We start from the raw sequence: 21,742 nt of genomic DNA on the forward strand, positions 1-21,742 counted from the left end.
GTATGACCAACCCATAGCTAGCATCATATACAATGGTGAAATATTGACAGCTCTTTCCCTAAGATCAGGAACAAGAGCAAGATGCCCACTCTCACTACTTCTGTGCAGCATAGTACTGGAAATTCTAGCCATGGCAATTGGGCAAGAAAAAGAAATAAAAGGCATCCAAATTGAAAAGGAGGAAGTAAGATCTGTTTGATGACATAATCTCATATGTAGAAAATCCTAAAGACTCCATCAGAAAACTTTTGGGACTATTAAATGAATTCAGTCAAGTTGCAGGATACAAGCTCAAATTTAAAAAAAAAAAATCAGTTGCATTTCTATACACCAACAACAGACTATCCAAAAAAGTAATTAAGAAAATAATTTTAATTATAATAGCATTAAAAAGAATGAAATATTTGGAAATAAATTTAACCAAGGAGGTGAAAGATCTGTATAATGAAAACTATGAAGCACCGATGAAAGAAATTGAAGACATAAATAAATGGAAAGATATTTTGTAAAATGTTCATAGATTGGAAGAATATTGTTAAAATATCCATACTACCCAAAGCAATCCACAGGCTCAGTACAATCCCTATCAAAATTTTAATGGCGTTTTTCACAGAAATGGGACAAACAATCCTAAAATTTGTATAGAACCACAAAATACCCCGAAAACCCAAAGCAATCTTAAGAAAGAACAACAGAGCTAAAGTTGTCACATTTCTTGACTTCAAACTGTATTACAAGGCTAAAGTAATCAAAATAATGTGGTACTTGCACAAAAATAGACTCATAGATCAATGGAACAGAATAGAGAGCCCAAAAATAAAACCTCATATGTAGTGGTCAGTTAATCTTCAACAGGGGCTCCAAGAATACACAATGAAGAAAGGAACAGTCTCTTCAATAAGTAATGTTGGGAAAACTGAATATCCACATGCATAAGAATGAAATTGGACCCTAAACTTACACAAAAATGGATTAAAGACTTTAACATAAGACCTAAAACTGTAAAACTCCCGTAAGAGAATATAGGGAATAACCTCCTTGACATCGGTCTTAGAAATGATGTTTTGGATATGACCCCAAAAGCACAGGCAACAAAAGCAAAAATATACAAGTGGGATCACATCAAAGTAAAAAGCTTCTGCATAGCAAAGGAAACAGTGAACAAAATGAAAAGGCAACCTATAGAATGGGAGAAAATATTTTCAAACCATATATCTATCTGATAAGAGGTTAATATCTAAAATATAAAAGGAACTATTGTAACTCAATAGTAAAAAAAAATAAATAAAAAACCAAATAACCCAATTGAAAAAGGAGCAAAGGAACTTGAATAGACAATTCTCCAAAGAAGGCTTACAGATGACAAACAGGTACATGAAAAGGTGCTCAATGTCACTAATCATCAGGGAAATGCAAATCAAAACCACAGTGATACATTACCCCGTACCTCTTAGAATGACCATCATCAAAAAGACAAGAGACAAGAAGCATTGATGAGGATGTGGAGAAAAAGGACTTCTTGTGCACCATTAATGGAATGTAAATTGGTGCACACTGTGGAGAACACTATGGCAGTTCCTCAAAAATTAAAAATGGAACTACCATATGGTCTAGCAGTCCTACTCTGGGTATGTATACCTAATGAAAAGGAAATCAGTGTCTCGAAGAAATATCTGCACTCTAATGTTCATTGCAGCGTTATTCACAGTAGCCAGTGTGGAAACAACCTAAGTGTCGTCAACAGATGAACAGATAAAGAAATTGTGGTAGATATACACAAATAATATCTAGCCATAAAAAAGAAGGAAATCTTGCCATTTGTGACAGTGGGGATGATCTTAGAGGACGCTATGCTAAGTGAATCAAGCCAGACACAGAAAGACAAACATTTAATGGTATCACTTATATGTGGAATCTGAAAAAGTCGAACTTAGAGAAACAGTAGCTAGGGGCTCCGAGGTTGAGGAAATGGGGAAATGTTGGTCAAAGTGTACAAATGTTCAGTTACAAGGTGAATAAATTCTAGATACCTAATGTACAGCATGATAACTATGCTAAAAATAATGTGTACTTGGAATTTGGTGAGTGGGTCTTGAGTGTTCTCACTACACACACACACAAATGGTAATTATGTTAAGTGATAGAAATGTTAGATTAATAGTGGTAATCATTACACAAGGTATAGTTATATCAAAACACCTTAAATATATTCAGGTCTTTATTTGTCAATCATACCTCAATAAAACTGGTGAAAAAAAAACAAAAACAAAAATAAAGAGGGCGCCTGCGTGGCTCAGTCAGTTAAGTGTCTGCCTTCAACTCAGGTCATGATCCCAGGGTCCTGGGATTGAGCCCCAAATCGGGCTCCCTGCTTGGCAGGGAGTCTGCTTCTCCCTCTCCATCTGCCCCTCCCCGCCCATTTGTGCGCTCTCTCTCTCTCTTGCTCTCTCAAAATAAATAAAATTTTTAAAGAAAAAAGAAAAAGAGAGGAGCCTGGAATTGAGACATGTATAAAACAGATGCATAAGCATCAGACTGACTGACAGTGGTTGTCTTTGGGGTGGGGATGAAATTACAAGAGACTGGTCATTTCCTGCATTTCTGTTTTGTTAAGAAAGACAATTATTTGAATTGGAAAAAAAATTATTTGAGAGGGACCCAAAGACACAGAAAATTTTTTCTTTATTCAACATTCTCTTGGCCAGAAGTCCTGATTGATTCCATATACGGTGTATAGGATTGGAACTGCCTGCTTGTGCAGACTGAGAGCTGTGGAGTTGCTGGGGGTTGTCATGTTACCTTCTAACATGGGGTCACCATCTCCCCTGCTCCTCTCACCGGTCAGTTCCCACTGCACACCAGAGTACTGACCACTCCACTTCTCATTGTATGCAGATTTTCGGTCCTTTTAATTTTTACCATCTGTGGTCAAAAAAGAACAACACGTAGTTTAATTTAGTTTGCATTTCTCTGAGTATTAGTGGAGCTTATTTCTTTCATATACTTACTGGCCATTTGTAATTCTCTCTGTGAACTACTTATTCATATGCTTGGCTAAATTTTTCTTGGGTGATTTTTTGTATTGATTTGGCCTTTTTTCAATATTATGGGTATTAAATCTTTGATGTTCATCTCTGTGGCAGATATTTCCTTCTTCCTGGCTTCCTCATTTTGGAATTCATTATTCACATAGAAACCTAGGCATCATCCTTGATGTTTCCATTTCCCCAAGTCCTGACAAACAGTCTGTTGGGAACAATGATGTGTGGAACTACAAAAGACCAAATCATATCTGGAATTCACACTCTTCTTAATATGTCCACTGCTGCCACCATAGTCCATGCCTCCATCACCCCTCTCACTGTGACTTCTGAAGCTCCATATATATGGACAGTGAAGCCCCCTCTGCCTTCAGTAGCCTCTTCTCTGGCTGTCCCTTTACCTCGCTCTGGCAAACCTGGCAGTCCCATAATTTAGCTGTTGCTCCTGTACCTTCGTGTTCCTCATTCCTGCTTCCAGACTGTTCTAGTAGTAAGTAGAACTACCTAATGAACTATCCCAAGCCTTAGTGGTGTAAAACAAACATCTAGTATGCTCACAGACTCTCAGTCAGAGCAGGCACAGCGTGTCTCTGCTCCATTGCGTCTGGGCCCACCTGGGAAACCTGAAGTCATACAAAGTCCTATTCATTCACATTTCTGGCTTATGCTCCTCTTGGCCAGGGGCCTCAGTTTCTGTCCACATGAGCTTCTCCATTAGTCCACGGGGACTAGTTTGGGCTTCTTCCCAGCATGGTAGCTGGATACCCAAGAGCTAAACACCCAGGCTGAGGCCATGTCACTGTTTGTAACCTAGCCTCACAAGTCATTCATCAGCTCTGCTGCCCTATTCTGTTCATCAAGGCAGCCAAAAGGGCCAGTCCGAATTCAGGTGAACATGAAGTATACTTTCCTCTTGACAGGGGAAGGGGGGGCCTCCACAAGAGCATAGGAGACTAAATGTATTGCTGTGGCCATTTTTTGGAAAGTACTAAAACTACAGACTTTAAATCTCCTGTCATCCAACCCTACCACCTACCCTGCCATCGTCCTTCAGATTCTTCAAGATTTTGGCTCCTGGCTCCCTGGCACTCTTCCCACCGTGTGTCTTGTAATAATTTTTGGTGATTTCAATAGCCTGTAGATAGTCCTTCCCTGATAACAATTCCTTGACCTGCCATTCCAGCAATGTGGTCTTCCACCTTCACCTTATCATTCCCAGTAGCTCAACCACTCCATAACTTCAGTTTCAAACACACTCCAACCACACAGCTCACTGTGTACAGATCCAGGTGATTCTTTGGTCAGATCAGAACTGCCCAGTCCATTGGTCCACCTGCCCTGCATTGGGCCTCACACTTCTTATACACCCCTTCTTCCTTGTCCTCCCGTAACTGTTTATCTTCTGTGGTCAGTGATCAAAGTGACTTCCTTGTTTATACTCTTGATGGCTTTGCCTTTCTCATTTTACTGTGTTTATGTGGTAAAACCACAAACCCAGGTTAAATCCAATCCTCTGCATTTGGGATGTGGCTAGAGAAAGACCCACAGTCATGCTTACTAGTCCCAGCTTAAGTTCATGCTCCCTGCCCAGTGGCCATCCTCCATTCTTTGCTGCTGTCCAGGTGCTGCACCAGCCCTCCATCCCTGGCCTTCCAGCACTTCCTCCTTATCCATAGTCACAGCTGACAGCTTTGCTTTCTGTACATTCCTTTAGCCACATTTGTTCTCCCCCAAGTATCTATGCACCATCTAGATTCATAACCAAATACCATGAGAAGTGGACAAATCCATAATAACAGAGGTAATATCTATTCTTTCACCTACTCATATGGACAGACTGACCATGCTTTTAGCCTGGGCCAGGCACAGCTGTACTCAGCTCTCTCTCCATCATCTGCTCAGTGTCACTGCTGACTCACAGATCCTTTACAAAAGAAAATGGGTATGGTCTAGCAAAATGAGCACTTCACCTAACATGAATACATGAGCTGTAAGAAGCAGTGTTGAACAAAGAAATTAATAAAATATCATTATTGCTAAACAGTTACTAACTGTAAGAAAACAAATATGCAGAAACAATTGACTAAATTGTTGACTAAAATTGACTAAAATCCCAGATCATCACAAGAAAAGTGATGAGTGTTTCTGGGAAATAAGATAAAAAGAAAAGTAAAGACAAACTAAATTTCTTATCTTGCTTTAGAGAGGGAATAGAATTGTAATAAATCTTGATGTTTTTAGAAAAATATAAGTTTATGTGTGTGTAAAATGTAGGGATATGTGCTGGAAGAAGGTGGTGATTGATGGTTGGATGGATTAAGTAGGTGGATGGATGGATGGATGAATAGATGATAAATATGTGAGTGTCTATCATATCCTTTATGCACCTGGTGTCATAAATCAAAATGATAAGCAAAATGCAAGGAGAAATAGACCCAGTGATAGGGAGTATTAATTAACACTTATCTGTGAGAAATGAAGAGATCAAATGGACCAGAAATAGTGACATACATTTGAACAATCCTTTAACAAGCTTATTCTGATAGAAATATACAGAACAATAAATGCCCTTTTGTTTATGTTATCTTCCACAAATGGACAGTTCAAAAATCTAACCATGTGTTAGGCTCCAAAGTAAATCTCAACCAATTTAGTGAAAAGTAGAAATCACATACGCTGTATTTTCTGTACACAAGAAGATAACTAGAAATCAACAGAAAAATAAAAAGCAAAAATCTTTCCACTTGGAAATTAATCCATTATTCTAAATATTGAGGAAATCAAAATCATTTTCAGAAAGCATAACAACAGTACTATATTAAAAAAATAAATGGGTGGGCAGTTACGTCAGGGAAGACAGAGTATAAGAAGCACCAGGAATCTCTCTCTCCATCTAGACAACACTTCTACTGTCAGAAACTGTTTAAAGGAGCTATTTTGGAACAGTATGGAGCCTGAAGACTTGCAGCTTCCAGAAGATAGCTTGACTGGTAAGCTGTGGTTAATTCCCATCATTTTGGGCTGCCCATCCTCCAGCCCCATGGCAGACAGCCATGCACACATTCCTCGGGTACCTTGCTGGAGCCAGGGTGAACAATGAGGACCTTGGCCAAATATCAGGCTCTTGTGTAGTAGTGGTTGCTGTTTTTGATTACCGAGATGCAAGCATAGAGGCTGGCCACCATTGTTTCAACCTCCACTGGCTGAAGTGGCTTTCATAGCCTTGAATGGGGCAACACATGTGAGTGGGTACCCCCCAACTTCTTGCTTTTGTGGGAGCCAGACACTTAAAAATCAGGACATTCAAACACAAGTGCACATGCAGGGGAATTTAAAAAGCCAGTGCGTGGCCAGGGAAAAATGGAGGCTCAGGAAAGGTGTGAGAAGACCTTAGGCTTTCCCCTCAGGCTGGTCTCCAGCAGACACACAACAACAAACAGCAAACACTAGGAGATGGGGAGAATCTGATTTCCAGAGGTGGAACAGTATGATTCAATTTTTATGATGTCCAGTTTGCAACAACAACAAAAAAATCACAAGGCTTACAAAGAAATGTGTAAGTGTGGCCCACTCAGAAGGACAAAATAAGTGGACAGAAGCTGCCCCTGAAGAAGCCCAGATGTCATATTCAATAGACAAGACTTAAAGATCCTCAAAGAGCTAAAAGAAGACACGGACAAAGGAAAACAAGGAACAAACTGAGAATATCAAGAGATATAAAGAAATAAAGATTACAGAAAGAACCAAGAAGGTATCTGAAGCTGAAAAGTATAATGACTGAAATGAAATCTTCTCTAAAGGGGTTCAAAAGCAGGTTTGAGCAGGCAGAGAAAGAATCTGTGAACTTGAAGATGGGGCAATTGAAGTTATTAAGCCTGAGAAAAAGAACGATGAATGAAGAAAAGTGAACAGAGTTTTAGGGACTTGCATGGTACTAGCAAACAAACCAGCATATGCACTGTGGGAGTCCCAGAATGAGAAGAAAGAGGTAAAAAAGAATATTTGAAGGAACAATGGCTGAAAACTTGCCAAATTTGATGAAAGACATGAACCTACAAATTCAGGAAGCTCAACAAACTAATTAGAATAAACTCAACCCACACCAAAATACATCATAATCAAACTGGTAAGGGCCAGAGACAAACAGAGAATCTTGAAAGCAGCAAGAGAGAAGTAACTCATCAGATACAAGAGATCCTCAATAAGCTTATCACCAGTTTCTCATCCAAAACCTCAGAGGCCAGAAGGCAGTGGGTTGATATACTCAAAATGCTGAAAGGAAAAAAACTGTCCACCAAAAATTCAATATCTGGCCAAACTGTCCTTCAAAAATGAGGGAGACAGTTTACGGATCACTCAGAGTCAGCGCTACAGACCTGTACCTTGCTCCTGTGACTTCCCTGCTGTCTGCCCCACTCGGCCGCACGATGCTGGTGGACCTCAGCAAGTGGTCCAGGCCTTTGAGCCTCACCATAGAGAGAGGCTGGCATGTCCACTACCCCCCAGTGTGATACACACTCTGGCTCTTTTAAAGAGCAGTACTGGAAAAAGCAATAGGGAGTCACTTTGGGGTTAAGGCATGGCTATCTAGATGAGCTGCAGGGCTGGGTGAGAGGTTGTCAGAAATTCCAAGTCTGTGCCTGCTAAAGTGGTCATTCTTCATCTGTGTAAGAAAAGCTAATCTGGAGTTGTGAAATGTTGTGTTAATTTTACTGTTTGCTTATAGTTGAATAAAAATAAAAACATACGGATGAAAAAAAAATGAGAGGGAAATAAGGACATTCCCTGATAAATGTAAGCTAAGGTGAAGGAGGTCATTACCACAAGACCTGCCATGCAAGACTTGCTGAATGGAGAGCTTCAGGATGAAATGAAAAGACACTGAACCAAACTCCAAAGCCTTGTGAAGACAGAACAAGATGAATGCATGGGCAATTACAAAGCCAGTATTGTAATTTTGGTTTATTACTACACCTTTTATTTTCTACATGATTTAAAAGACGAACACATAAAAATTCAGTTATTAATATATCTTACTGGGCATACAGTTTATAAAAATGCAAAGTGTGACTTAAGTCACAGGACAGCCTGGAGCTATATCAGAGCAGAGTTTTGTTTTGTTTTTTAAATTTTTTATTTAAATTCAATTTAATTAACATATAGTATATTACTGGTTTCAGAGGTAGAATTCAGTGATTCATCAGTTGCATACAACATCCAGTGCTCCTTACAAGTGTCCTTCTTAATGCCCATCATCCAGTTACCCCATCCCCCCACCACTCTCCCCTCCAGCAACCCTGTTTGTTTCCTATAGTTAAGTCTCTTATGGTTTGCCTCCCTCTCTGATTTCATTTTATTTTTTTCCTCCCTTCCCCTATGTTCATCTGTTTTGCGTCTTAAATTCCACATATAAGTAAAATCATACGGTATTTGTCTTTCTCTGATTGACTTATTTCACTTAGCATCATACCCTCTAGTTCCATCCATGTCCTTGCAAATGGCAAGATTTCATTCTTTTTGATGGCTGAGTTATATTCCATTATATATTTATAAACAATTTTCTTCATCCGTTCATCTGTCGATGGACATCTTGGCTACATATTTTGGCTATTGTGGACATTGCTGCTATAAACATTGGGGTGCATGTGCCCCTTCCAATCACTGTGTTTGTATTATTTAGATAAATACCTAGTAGTGCAGTTGCTGGGTCATAGGGTAGCTATATTTTTAACCTTTTGAGGAACCTCAGAGCAGAGTTTTTGTATGCTATTGCAATTAAGTTATTGGTTAACTCAACTTAGACCGTTAGAACTTTAAGGTGTTAGATGTAATCCCCACAGTAAACACAAAGATAACAGCTATAAAATATATATACACAGAGAAGGAAATGAGAAGAGAATTAAAATGTGTCTCTACAAAACAAACAAAATCAAAAAAAAAAAAAAACACAGTTAAACACAAAAGAAGACAGTAATGGATGAAATGAAGGACAAAAAGCTCTAGAGCACATAGAAAGCACAGCAAAGTAGCAGAAGTCCCTACTTATCAGTAATTACTTTAAACTTAAATTTATTAAACTCTCCAGTCAAAAGACAGAGATTGGCAGAACAGATTTTTTAAAAATCTGACATGCTGTTTATGAGAGATTCACTTTAGATCCACAGATACAAGTAGGTTGCACATGAAAGGAGATAAGCAATATGCCTGATAGAGTTCAAAATAATGGTCATAAAGATGCTCACTGGAGGGGTACCTGGGAGGCTCAGTCGTTCAGCGTCTGCCTTTGGCTCAGGTCATGATTCCAGGGCCCTGGGATCGAGCCCCGCATCGGGCTCTCTGCTCAGCTGGAAGCCTGCTTCTCCCTCTCCCACTCCCCCTGCTTGTGTTCCCTCTCTCTGTGTCTCTCTCTCTTTCTCTCTGTCAAATAAATAAAAATCTTTAAAAAAAGTGCTCACTGGACTGCAGAGAAGAATGGATGAACTCTGTGAGAACTTTAACAAAGAGAAAATATAAAAACATATCAGAGTTGAAGAATACTATAACTGAAATTAAAAACAGGGAATCAGCTGTAGATTGGAAGATGCAGAACAGATCAGCAATCTGGAAGACAAGGTGATAGAAGTTGAAGAGAAAGAAAAAGGAATTTTAAAATGAGGATAGGTAAAGGGATCTCTTGGACAACATCAAGCAAATAAACATTTACATTATAGGGGTTCCAGAAGGAAAAGAGAGTGAGAAAGGGGCAGAAAAATTATTTAAAGAAATAATTAAAAATTTCCCTGGGGAAGGAAACAGACATACAGGTTCAGGAATCATAGAGTTCCTAACAGGAGGCCCACACTACAACACATAATAAGTAAAATGTCAAATATTAAAGATAAAGTAAAGAGAGTTTTAAAAGCAGCAAGAGAAGCAACTAGTTGCATACTAGGGAAAGCCCATAAGACTGCCAGCTGATTTTTCAGCAGAAATTTTGCAGGCCAGAAGGGAGTGGCATGATCTGTTCAAAGTGCTGAGAGGAAAAAAATGGCAGCCAAAAATCCTGTATCCAGCAGGCTATCATTTAGAATAGAAGAAGAGATAGGGTTTCCCAGACAAACCAAAGTTAAAGGAGTCCATCACCACTAAACTGGCCTTACAAGAAATATTAAAGGGACTTCTTTAAGTGGAAAGTAAACAGCCATAATTAGAAGCGAGAAAATTATGAAAGGAAAGGGGACTCACAAAAATACGTAAAATATGACAACATATACATAAATCATGGAGGAGGAATAAAAATGAAGTTCTTTTAGAATGTGCTTGAATATAAGTAACTATCGACGCAATATAGACTGCTGTAGGCCGAGGGTGCTGTATGTGAACCTTGTGGAGTAACTATCGACGCAATATAGACTGCCGTATGCCGAGGGTGCGTATGTGAACCTTGTGGAGTAACTATCGACGCACTATAGACTGCTGTATGCCGAGGGTGCGTATGTGAACCTTGTGGAGTAACTATCGACGCAATATAGACTGCTGTATGCCGAGGGTGCGTATGTGAACCTTGTGGAGTAACTATCGACGCAATATAGACTGCTGTATGCCAAGGGTGCTGTATGTGAACCTTGTGGTAACTGCAAACCAAAAGTGTATAGTAGATACACAAAAAATAAAGATAAAAACAAGAATAACACTAAACAGTACAGTCATCAATCACAAGGAAAGAGAGCAAGAGAAGAAGGACCAGAGAACACCACAAAACAACGTGAAAACAATTAACAAAATGGCAATGAGTACATACACGTGTACACATAATTAAATAAATGTAGATGGTCTAAATACTCCTATTAAAAGACACAAAGTGATGGAATGAATAAAATGGATAAAAATGAGACCCATCTATATGCTACCTACAAGAGGCTCACTTCTGATCTAAAGACACATGCAGACTGAAAACGAAGGGATGGATAAAGATATTCCATGAGAATGGAAGTGAAAAAAAAAAAAGCTTTGGGGTAGCAATACTTGGAAAAAATTGACTTTAAAACGAGGACTATAACAAGAAACAGAGGAAGGACATTACATAATGATAAATGGATAATCCAACAAGAGGATGTAACAGTTGGAAACGTGTATACAGCCAACATTGGAGCGCCTAAATACATAAAGCAAATACTCACACATGAAGAGAGAAATTGACAGTAATTCAATAATGTAGGGGGCTTTAACACCCCACTTACATCATGGATAGATCATCCAGGCAGAAAATAAGGAAACATTTCTTTGAATGATACATTAGACCAGATGGACAGATAAATACAGAACATTTCATCCAAAAACAGCAAAATACATATTCTTTTCAGTGCACGTGGAACATTCTCCAGGATAGATCACATGTTAGGCTATAAGACAAGTCTCAATAAATTTTAAAATATTAAAGATCATGTCAAGCATCCTTTCCAACCACAATGGTATGAAACTAGATATCAATTACAAGGAAAAAAACTGGAAAAAAACACAAACGTGAGGCTAAACAGCAGGCTACTGAACAACCAATGAGTCAACAAAAAAAAAAAATAAACACATGGAGACAAATGAAAAATGAAAACATAATGGTCCAGTGTCTTTGGGATGTGGCAAAAGCAATTCTAAGAGGGAAATTTATAGCAATACAGGCCCACCTCAAGAAACATGGAAAATCAATGTAACCTAACACCTAAAGGAACTAGAAAAGGAAGAACAAAGCCCAAGCTTAGTAGAAGGTAAGAAATAATAAAGATCAGAGTGGAAATGAATGAAATAGAGACCAAAAAAAAACAACAAAACAGAAAAGATCAATGGAACTGAGAGCTCGTTCTTTGAAGAGATAACTTTTGGCCAGATTTATCAAGAAAAAGAGATGACCCAAATAAACCCAGAAATGAAATAGAAGTAATGACTGACACCATGAAAATACAAAGGATTATAAGGGAATACTATAAAAAATTATATGCCAACAAATTGGACAACTTAGAAGAAATGGTTACATTCCTAGAAACATCTAGGAATGTAACCTAGATCTTCCACATTGAATCAGAAAGAAAGAAAATCTGAACAGACCAATTACTAGTAACAAAATTGAATTGGTAATCCGAAAAACTCCAATTAAACAAAAGTGCGGGACCAGATGAATTCACAGATGAATTCTACCAATCATTTAAAGAAGAGTTAATACCTGTTCTCAGACTATTCCAAAAAATAGAATAGGAAAGAGAGCTTTCAGATACATTTTATGCATCCAGCATTACCCTTACAACAAAACCAAAGATGTTACAAAAAAAACTATAGGCCAGTATTCCTGATTAACATAGCTGCAAAAATTCTCAACAAGATATTAGCAAACTGAATTCAACAATACATTAAAAGGATCGTTATCCACAATCAAGTGGGATTTATTTCGGGGATGCAAGGGTGGTTCAATAGCCACAAATCAGTAAACACAACGTATCACATTAACAAACAAAAAACAAAAATCATAGGATCATCTCACTAGATGCAGAAAAAAGCATTTGACAGCATTCAACATCTGGTCATGATAAAAACAAAGTGTTTGGGAAACATTAACATAATAAAGGCCATATGTGACAAATCCACTGCTAAAATATCATACTCAGTGGTGAAAAACAGAACTTTTCTGCTAAGATCAAGAACAAGACAGGGATAGAAAAACAAGAGGGAAAATCAATGAAATCTGGAGTTGGTTCTTTGAAAAGGTAGGAAAATTGAGAAACCTTTGGCTAGACAAAAAGAAGATAGAGATAAATTCAAAAATATAAGTGAGGACATTGCAACTGACTTGACAGAGATAAAAGGATTATAAGAGCATACTGTGAAAAATTGTATGTCAGTCTAGAAGAAATGGGCAAATTCCTGAAAAGTATTAATAACCTAAACTGACTCAAGAAAAGATAGAAAGTCTCAGTAGACTTATAGCAGGTAATGAGACTGAATCAGTAATCAGAAACCTCCAGCAAAGAAAAGTCTTGGACCAGATTGCTTCTCTGTGGATTCAACCAAATATTTAAAGAAGAATTGACACCAGTCCTCCTCAAATTTAAAATAATAATAATAATAATAATTAAACCAAATACTTCTTAATTCAGTGAGGCCAGAATTTCCCTGATACCAAAGCCAGATAAGAATATCACAAGAAAATTATAAACCAGTATCTTTTGTGAGTGTAGATGCAAAAATCTTCCAACAAAATATTAAAAAATTGAATCTGATATAATATTAAAAGGATTATTCATAGGATCCAAGGGGGATCTATTCCAGGAATGAAAGGGTGGTTCAACATTATTAGAACGAAGGGGCAATCACATGACCATCTCAATTGATTCAGTAAAGACATTTGACAAAATCCAACATTCTTTCGTAATAAAAACTCTTAGAAGACTAGGGATAGAGGTAAAATTCCTCAACATGATAAAGGGTATTTATGAAAAACCCATAGCTAATATCATACTTAATGGTGAGAGATGAGAAGCTTCCCCCCCTTAAGATCAGGAAAAGATGCCCAGTTTCACCACTACTATTCAACCTTGTACTGGCATTCTAGCTAGAGCAACTTGATAAGAATAAGAAGTAAAAGGCATCCAAATTGAAAAGGAAGATGTAAAGCTGTCTCTAGCCATACATGTCATGATCCTATATGTAGAAAATCCCAAACACTCCACAGGAAAGCTACTAGAGCTAATAAATTCAGCAGAGCTTCAGAATTTAAGGTCAACAGACAAAAATCATCTGTGTTCTATACACCAGCAACGAGGAGTCAGAAAAGGAAATTAAGAAAGCAGTCCCATTCATAAGAGCATCTTGGTAAAATTTATTCCTATTTAAGGTGGGGTGGGGGGAGACTGGATATCCCATGCAAAAGAATGAAGTTGGACCTTTACTTAACACCATATACCAAAATTGACTGAAAATGGGCTGAATACCTAGACTCAAGGGCTGCAAATATAAAACTTTAAATAAAGAGTTGAGAAAATCTTTATGGCATTGGATTTGGCAAAGTCCTCATGGATAGGACACCAAAAAGCATAGGAAGCAGAAGAAAAAATAGATAAATTAGACTTTGTCAAAATTAAGAATTTTGGTACATTAAAGGATAATATCAAGAAAGTGAAAAGACAGGGTTATTAATAATAACCCCCACAACTTGACAACAAAAAGATAACACGGCTTGCATAGGTTTTTCTATAAAGAAGGTGTGTATATGGCCAGGAAGCACATGAGAAGATGCTACACATCATTAGTCATCAGGGAAATGCAAGTCGAAACTACGAGGTACCACTTCACACCTACCAGGAAGACACAGCTATTCCACTCCTAGGTATATACCCCAAAAAACTAAAAGCGGGGATTCAGATATTTGTACACCAGTGTTCATAACATCATTATCCACAGCACTCAGCAGATGGGAACAACCCCAGTGTCCATCGGCAAATAAATAGCTCCTTGCTGGACAGCCTCTGCAGACAGGCTGGCTGCATCCCTGAGGAAGTCAGTGAGGCGGGTCCTGGGAATGGCCTCAGGAGCGGCTGTCCCCATGGCCCAGCCTCTGTGCACCTGGCCTCATGGAGAGCCTCCCGGAGAGCCCCCACCCAGAGGGCGGCGCAGGGCACCACCCAAGCCAGCCCACACCAGCAGCCTTCCTGTTTCCAGCACACCTGGCCACCTGGAGGGTGGCGGCACAAAGCTGGTTCCTATCTTTCAGATCTGGAACCTTCCTCCAGTGATTTCTTCTGTGATATACTTCCTTCCGTTCTGTCTGCTGTTAACTTGTCGCAGAAGTTAAACACCATGTTCCAGCCCTGTGACTGACCTACATTTTCTCTCCTAGTATCTTTTTGTGGGAGATGTCATCAGCTTTGTCTCCCGTTCTTTCCGGTCTTTAATTTTGCTGTTTCTGAATTCTGAGAGGTCAGATATCTCTTTTTTATAGCATACTCTTCATTGTTTTGTGATCGCAACATTTCTTTTGCATCTCAGGAAATCAATTATACCAGTAGTTTTATTTTGTTTTTTCCTTTCCTTCATAGACTCTTCTTCCACAGTTCTCTTTCTGTGTGTTTGTTTTGGTCCTTGTTTTTGTTTTAGATTTTTTTTTCCCTACATGGCTGGTAATTCTTGAGGGCAGATTGTGTTAATGAGTCAGGTATTGAAAAGGCCATTGGAAGCCTGTGCCCCGGGTGGGACTTTGAGCCACGGGATCCTTCGGGACCCTTGCTCTTTCACTCCCGATCCCGGGAAGAGTCTTCCTGCTCTTCCTGAAGACACCGAGGGAATGACATGGTTAGGGAACTCTGGGGGAGCCCTGAGCGACCACTTGAAACTGGGGTGTGGGAAGCAGTACCCAAGGGCCCTGGAATGATCGAGTTCAGATTTCAGTGCCATTAACTTGGGTAGGAAATAGGAGGGGAGGGGAGCAAGTGTGGAGAAGCTTTAACTTCTGGCTGCATTGTGGTGGGGTGCCATGCTGGCTGTGGCTCAGCTTCTGCTCTGTGGCCTGGGACAGCGCACCTGAGGGGTGACGTCACTCCCCCCGAGTCAGTGAGAGGGTGCATACGCACACACGCAGCATCTCACATCAGGCAAACCCGCAATGAGCACATGCTGCACGGCGTCGGCAGCAGTGGGCGCTTGTCATCAGAGGGGTGCGAGCAGGAGCTGCAGCGGGCAGGGCCAGCGTCTGTCAGCACATTGTAGGGACCCAGGCACAGACCCTGGGCACTAACCCTACCACCTGTGAGAAAGGGGGATCTATGCAAGAGCCACTCGAGGGGTCTGGAGCGGCCAGTAGCACAGTGTCTGCGTCCTGGGGAGGGGCATTCAGAAGGAGGGCAGTGGGCAACTTCCAGAGCTGTTGAGGCAGGAATGACCCCCAGAATATGGAGGATGCTGGCCTTCAGGGCCACGGGAGTCAGCTCGTAGTAAGCACTCAGTAGGTGGCGTCAGGATGGGTATGGGTGCCTCTGGCTGCAGCTGTGACATTTGGTTCTAACAACTAGGAAGTCCACAGCAATGGCCACCATTCTCCATTCAGTAAGGCTGTGTCCTCAACTCATTATAGAATCGGGCAGGATACACATACATGAAACACCTGTCTCCTCTCCCAGACCCACAAGGAAGCTGTGCATGGGCACGCACACCCCAGCCGCTCTGGCCAGGCCTGCCCTCCTCCCCACGGGCTGGCTTACAGGATGCGCTTGGCAGGGAGGCTCATGCTGTCACTTTGTGTTGCAGGTGGTCCAACTGATGCCCGCCTGCTGGAACAGGACAGACCCTCATGGTCAGAGGAAGAATGGTTTTAAAGTGTGGACACTGATCCTAAAGCTCTAAACCTCTAAATCTCTTGCTTCTCTCCAACCAAGACATAGGATAAGATAACTCAGTATTTTACCCACTCAACGGCGCTCGATACAGATGTGTGAATGAGGTGACCTGGATGTGTTGTGTGTGAACTCTGCTCCACTGTCATTTACATCGGCACCAGAGCAGGTCAGCTTCTGGAAACCAGGCAGCCAGGCAAGGCTGAGGGCATACGGGAAACCGCCTTCCCCTGCCTAGACGTGTTGCTGCGGTTCCACCCCAACCACAGGGATCATCCCTGATTGCTGCCTGTAAACGTGTAGACCTGCGCAGAGAGAACGGAGAAGCCATGAATACCTGCGTCAGCCGGGGCTGCGGCAGCTCCCGAGGAAGCCAAGCCTGGCGCAGGGTTCACGCGTCTTCGAGCAGCTGCCCTTGAGTCCCTCATGCTTGAGTTAAAAATGCGAGTTACAGCAAAGTTATTTTCCGAGCGGTCCGCCCAGGCCTGGGACGCGCAGGCCCGAGTGAAAGTTCACAGTGGCTCAGGAGTGCTGCATGGGTGAGTGGGAACGGTTTGGGGTTACTTACCATTTTGTTCCAGGGAATATCTTGGGACCACCCACGTGTAAAGGACACGTGCAGGATCTGAGAACAAGCAGCACCTGGAGTCCAGTGACTCATGCAGGACTGAGACTCGCGGCCTTGTCACATGCTTGGTTCTGCACACAAAGGAACCGCGGCCACTGGACAGACGGTCTGATTGGGCTTATCCGCTCTCCTTTTGTGTTGTGATGCTGATCTGTATCACGAGTTTTTCTGCTATTGGAACAAGAAGTGAAGACCCACTTCTTTGCTCCTGTTTTTCATTTGGACCTATTGTTAAAGTTCTACAGCTGGAAAAACCTCAGGCACCCAGTGATGTCCAGCCAGGTTTCGGTGGGTTCTGCACCGGCACCTTCACATCAGGGGTTAGCAATTGTAAGTCTGTGTACACCCTTGGAAAAAAAGTAATTCCCGTGTCAGTCTGCTACTGTTATTCCAAAGCTATTTAAATATGTGCAAATGTGCGTTAGAGTCCTTATGCTCAGAGCTCTTTCTAACACAGCTTTCATTCCAAGATGTCATATAAATAAATGAAACAAGATAATGAAACAAGTCGTGTTGTTTCCACAGTGCCCATAGCTCCCGGTGCGCTGGCCAGCCCTATGCTCGGGAAGAGAGGTCCGTACGAGATGGGGGCCGGTCAGAATCCTCTCCTCGGAGCAGCAGAATCCGCTGCTCCGCCAGCGTCCACAGGAGGGACAGATGCTGGGCGGAGGGCAGAGGGCAGAGGCCCTCCCCATCCCTGTCACCCTTGGTGAGAGCGCACCCCTTCCTTGAACTTGCAGAGCATCTGGTATGGCTGAGCCCATGGTGGCGTCCGATGTGCCCCCCTGGCACACCACTGGCCGCCTGCCAGGCATCTCCGAAGAGGGACTTGATTTCCAGAGGGACATCTGCCTTACCCATGAATTTTTGCAGCAAGAATGACTTCATGTATTATGTAGTTGAAAAGAAACAATGATGGCCAGTGACCACGGTGATATCTCGGGTAAAGTGTGTATTTATAAAGTACTGAGCTCTTGGATTTTATGAGGCTCAGCACCCAAAGGGCTGGACATGTTCATTTTCTTCCCCATCCTTTGAACTTTGTGTTTAAAATTTCAGGCCCTTTCGGGCACCTGCCACAACTTAGGAAGAAAAATAAGTCAGTAGCACCGGCATTTCCTGACTGTCACAAAAAAGAAAAAAAATGCGCAAAGGGAAAAAAAAAGCCTATGTTGTGTGTGTGGTGAGCTCTTGTGTTGTGAGCTGTTGGAGCCCAGCTGACCGCATGTGCGTGTCGATTGTGTTCATTTGTCCATGGCCATGCGGGAGCTGGGCTTGCAGGCTGGTGGAGGAGAGGGCTTGCCGCTGACCCTCACCCCCGTCCTCGGGAAGCTGCAGCTCCATGTGGGGAGAGGGGAGCCTGGCCTATTCCCCTCCGGGAAGCCAGGAGCCCTGGTGTTTGTCACCTCCTCTTGTTTGATGCTGAGTGGGTCACCCTGGGGCATGAGCTGCGTCCGCACCACTGGCCTCCCTGTTACTGGAGTAAAAGCTGTGGCGTGTGCCTTTTCCTTGTTGGCTTCTGTAGAGTCTTCAGGAAGAGCTCGAGGGCTGGGGGGCTAGCATTTCAGACTTGACCCTGAAATGTGGCCAAACAGTAGGTTCTCTTTTACCTCATCTTTTTTTTTTTTTAAAGATTTTATTTATTTACTTTAGCAAGAGAGGGAGAGAAAGCCCATGCCCGAGGGTGCAAGAGAGGAGCCGGGGGAAGGCACAAGCAGATTCCCCATTAAGTGTGAAGCCCGTCATGGGGCTCGATCTCACGACCCTGAGATCGTGACCTGAGCTGAAACCAAGAGTCAGACTCTCAACTGACAGCCCCCCAGGCGCCCCTCTTTTCCCTCCTCTTGAGCCAAGTATACAAGAAGGTCCTAAATTATTAGAAAGGCTACTCATCCAAATCCCCTTCAGTGTCTGGTGACGCCCGAGGCCTTGGGCCTGTGTCCCTGTCCCCCCAGCAGCCACCCTCACTCGCAGCCATTGGTCCAGGCAGCCTGTGGGCACCACGCTCTCCCCACCTGCCGACACAGCCCCGGTTTCAAGCGCCGTGTGGTTCTGAAGGCCACTGCAGGAATGTGATTTCTCTCATCATGGCGGCTTTATTAAATGTTAGATAAAAACTAAAAAGTTAACTCTAACCTTCTCTATTTGGCCGTCATCTGAACTAAAAAAGACAAGGAACAGCCATTCGAAACAGATTGATCTTCACTTGTTTGTGATTTCCCCAGAAGCCCCTTTCAAAGGCCTGGGGAGGCTTAGGTTGGAGACCCTGTGGGACACCTGATGAGTCCTGGAGATCCCTCGTGGTGCCTGCGACCAGGCCTGGGTGGGGCTGGCATATCTCCCGCCCGCCCCCAGTGGCCCCTCAGCCAGGAGACAAAGCTGAGGGCAAGCCTGGCCTGGCCCGCAGGACCTCCAAGGGCATGTTAGCCACTGCTTCACGCTAGGCACAGACATCCATGTGCCCTTCATCTCAAATGGGGTGTCTGCATTGGGGGGCCATCAAATCTTAATAGTTTTCAATGAAACCGAACAGAGTAATCCAGGGAAGGAACGTCGCTGGGAAGATTTGGGTGACTGTAGGTTTTCTCACTGGCTGTTTGTGCACTTTGTCTTTTCATCCCATTTTGCATGAGACAAATTGAGTACCAGGAGCAGAACTGCCTGAGCTCTGCTCCTGATGCTCATTCAGCCTCTCGGCGTCTTAGCCTCTGGTTAGCCTCCGATCTGTAAGTTCCTATAAAATGGTCTGAGTCACATGCTCTCTTGTCTTGGTCCCTGTAGCTTTAAAATACAGGAAAAGCACATAGTTCTATTAAATTAAGCCACCAATCTGTTTATTGAACCGAATGCTTCAAGCCACAGCCCTTAACGAACAATCTAAATCAAGATTAAAGCCTGTCATGTGTGAGGGGACATTAGGAGAGACTGAGCCACGGAAATAAGCTTGGAACCTTCTTGAGCTGATTCCACCCTCGAGTCCCAGACAGCGGAGCAGGTGACAAGCCACTGTGCTCTTGGGGACACCTGAGTCCATGAGGAAGGGGGAAGCTGTGCCAAGGAAACCGTTGCGGCGGCTGAGGGGCTTCTGGAAGGTGCCGGTGAGGGTTACAGTTTTATTTTGTTATGAAAACGTTTCCCGAAGAGTCAGACTCTTACGTTGTCCTCACAAACCTTCTTCCCTCGCTTTTTTTTTTTTTTTTTTTTTTGAATTTTCCTTCTTTCAGTTTGACCTTCTTGACTTGAGACATTTTACCTCGGCTCTGGAGGTTCGGCCGGCAGCCCCCGCGAGAATGTTGGTGGCACATCATGGTGAGCGGGCTGTTGGACGTGTATTCCTGAGCCTGAGTGCACAGATGTCTTAGTAGTGACTTCCTTGACCCGCTTGGGTCATGAATGGTTTCCCCTCACAAAGAGGCAGCGATCACTGTGCGACAAACCTCCCCAGCCACGTGGACTCTGCCAAATGTGTAAGGACAGAAATTAGTCGCGGAAACCATGGTTTTTTACCCAGAAGCCACATTACTCTTTCAGGAGCAGTTCGCACTCTTCTGGCCTTAGATCCCTTCCCACTTAAAAATTATTGAGGATTCCTTTTTACTGTATTGAAAATTTTAAGTGAGAGAAGTTTTAAATATGTATTTATTTTAAAATAACAGTATACCAACTACAGATTAACATTTTTTATTCAAAAAGCCCTTATTTCCCCCTGCAAAAAACTAGGAGTAGCCTTGTATTACTTTTGCAAATCTGTTTAATGTCTGGTTTTATTAAAGACAGCCAGACCCTCCGGCGTGCCTCTGCGTTCATCTGTCTTGGCTGAAGTACAGAGGGAGACCCGTCCTCACAGGCCTTCAGATGGAAGGGACGGAGTCACTCTCAGAGCTGTGTGGGTGATCGGTTGCGCCTCTCAGCTCAGCAGGCGCAGCGCCGGATCTGGAAGCACGTCGAGCATGGGCATCTTCCCGCTCTTGGGTGCCCCTCCCTTGGTCCGTCTTGCTCTGTGGAAGGATTTTTCCCTCTGCACAGTTGTGGGACACGCTTTGGTCACTTGGACAGCCCTGGTTGTCCAGCAGAGCCATGCGGGTCCTGTAAACACTCCTCGTGGGCGACCAGAGGTTAGCTGCGTTCATGCCAGTGCGGGCGTTCTGCAGATGTGTAAACTCTCATGACAGACACCAGCTGAAAGGAACAAATAGGTCTGGAGACCCTGCTGCCAAGGCCTCGCCTATAAATGGGGGAAGGGGACTCTGGCACCCTTTCTGCGCCGAGGTTACCGTGGAGGCAGAGATGCCTGATCCCTGGAACAGCCTTGGGAACCAGAAGGAAGGGGCGAGTGGGCAGAGGTGCCCAGGAGCCTCAGGACGACGTGGAGGAGGGTGGGGAGCCCCACGTGTGCCAGCAGTCGCTCTGTGGGCTGCACTCCTGGCATGGCGTCTGCCTGAGGGCCTGCTGTGTCCAGGTCTGGCCACCCAGAGTGTGCTCTGGAGTCGGGCGGCTGGGCCAGGCCCACCCTAGTGCTGGGACGGAACATGCTTAGCCGAAACTGAATGGAGGAAGGGTGGCATGTGCCGTGACCTGGCAGACGGGCCATGAGGGCAGCACACAGGGAAGAGCGGATGCAGGACCTGACCCTTGCGCCTCTGATGCCCACAGGGTCTGGGCTGGACTGTGCACTCCTGCGGTGTGGGAGAGGCTGTCCTCGCAACAGGAGGAGCCGGGTTGGA

General features: G+C 43.0%; 1 protein-coding gene across 5 annotated transcripts in view; it reads left to right on the top strand.

Moving 5' to 3' along the window:
* FAM120B (family with sequence similarity 120 member B) overlaps positions 1-21,742 on the top strand; it is a 110,818-nt gene that overhangs the window by 81,277 nt on the left and 7,799 nt on the right. For 4 of the 5 annotated variants that reach the window (XM_073894251.1, XM_025866508.2, XM_025866509.2 and 1 more), the window contains one exon: positions 16,305-17,525. The exons of the other annotated variant lie outside the window; for it this stretch is intronic. In XM_073894251.1, the coding sequence (XP_073750352.1) occupies positions 16,305-16,317 (13 nt within the window). In that variant the 3' untranslated portion in view covers positions 16,318-17,525. Of the gene's footprint in view, positions 1-16,304; positions 17,526-21,742 lie in introns of those variants that run through there. 5 annotated transcript variants of the gene reach the window in all.

The sequence above is a fragment of the Callorhinus ursinus genome, unplaced genomic scaffold, assembly GCF_003265705.2.
Source record: "Callorhinus ursinus isolate GAN/ISIS: 27379988/994484 unplaced genomic scaffold, GSC_fseal_2.0 scaffold6, whole genome shotgun sequence".
NCBI lineage: Eukaryota > Metazoa > Chordata > Mammalia > Carnivora > Otariidae > Callorhinus > Callorhinus ursinus.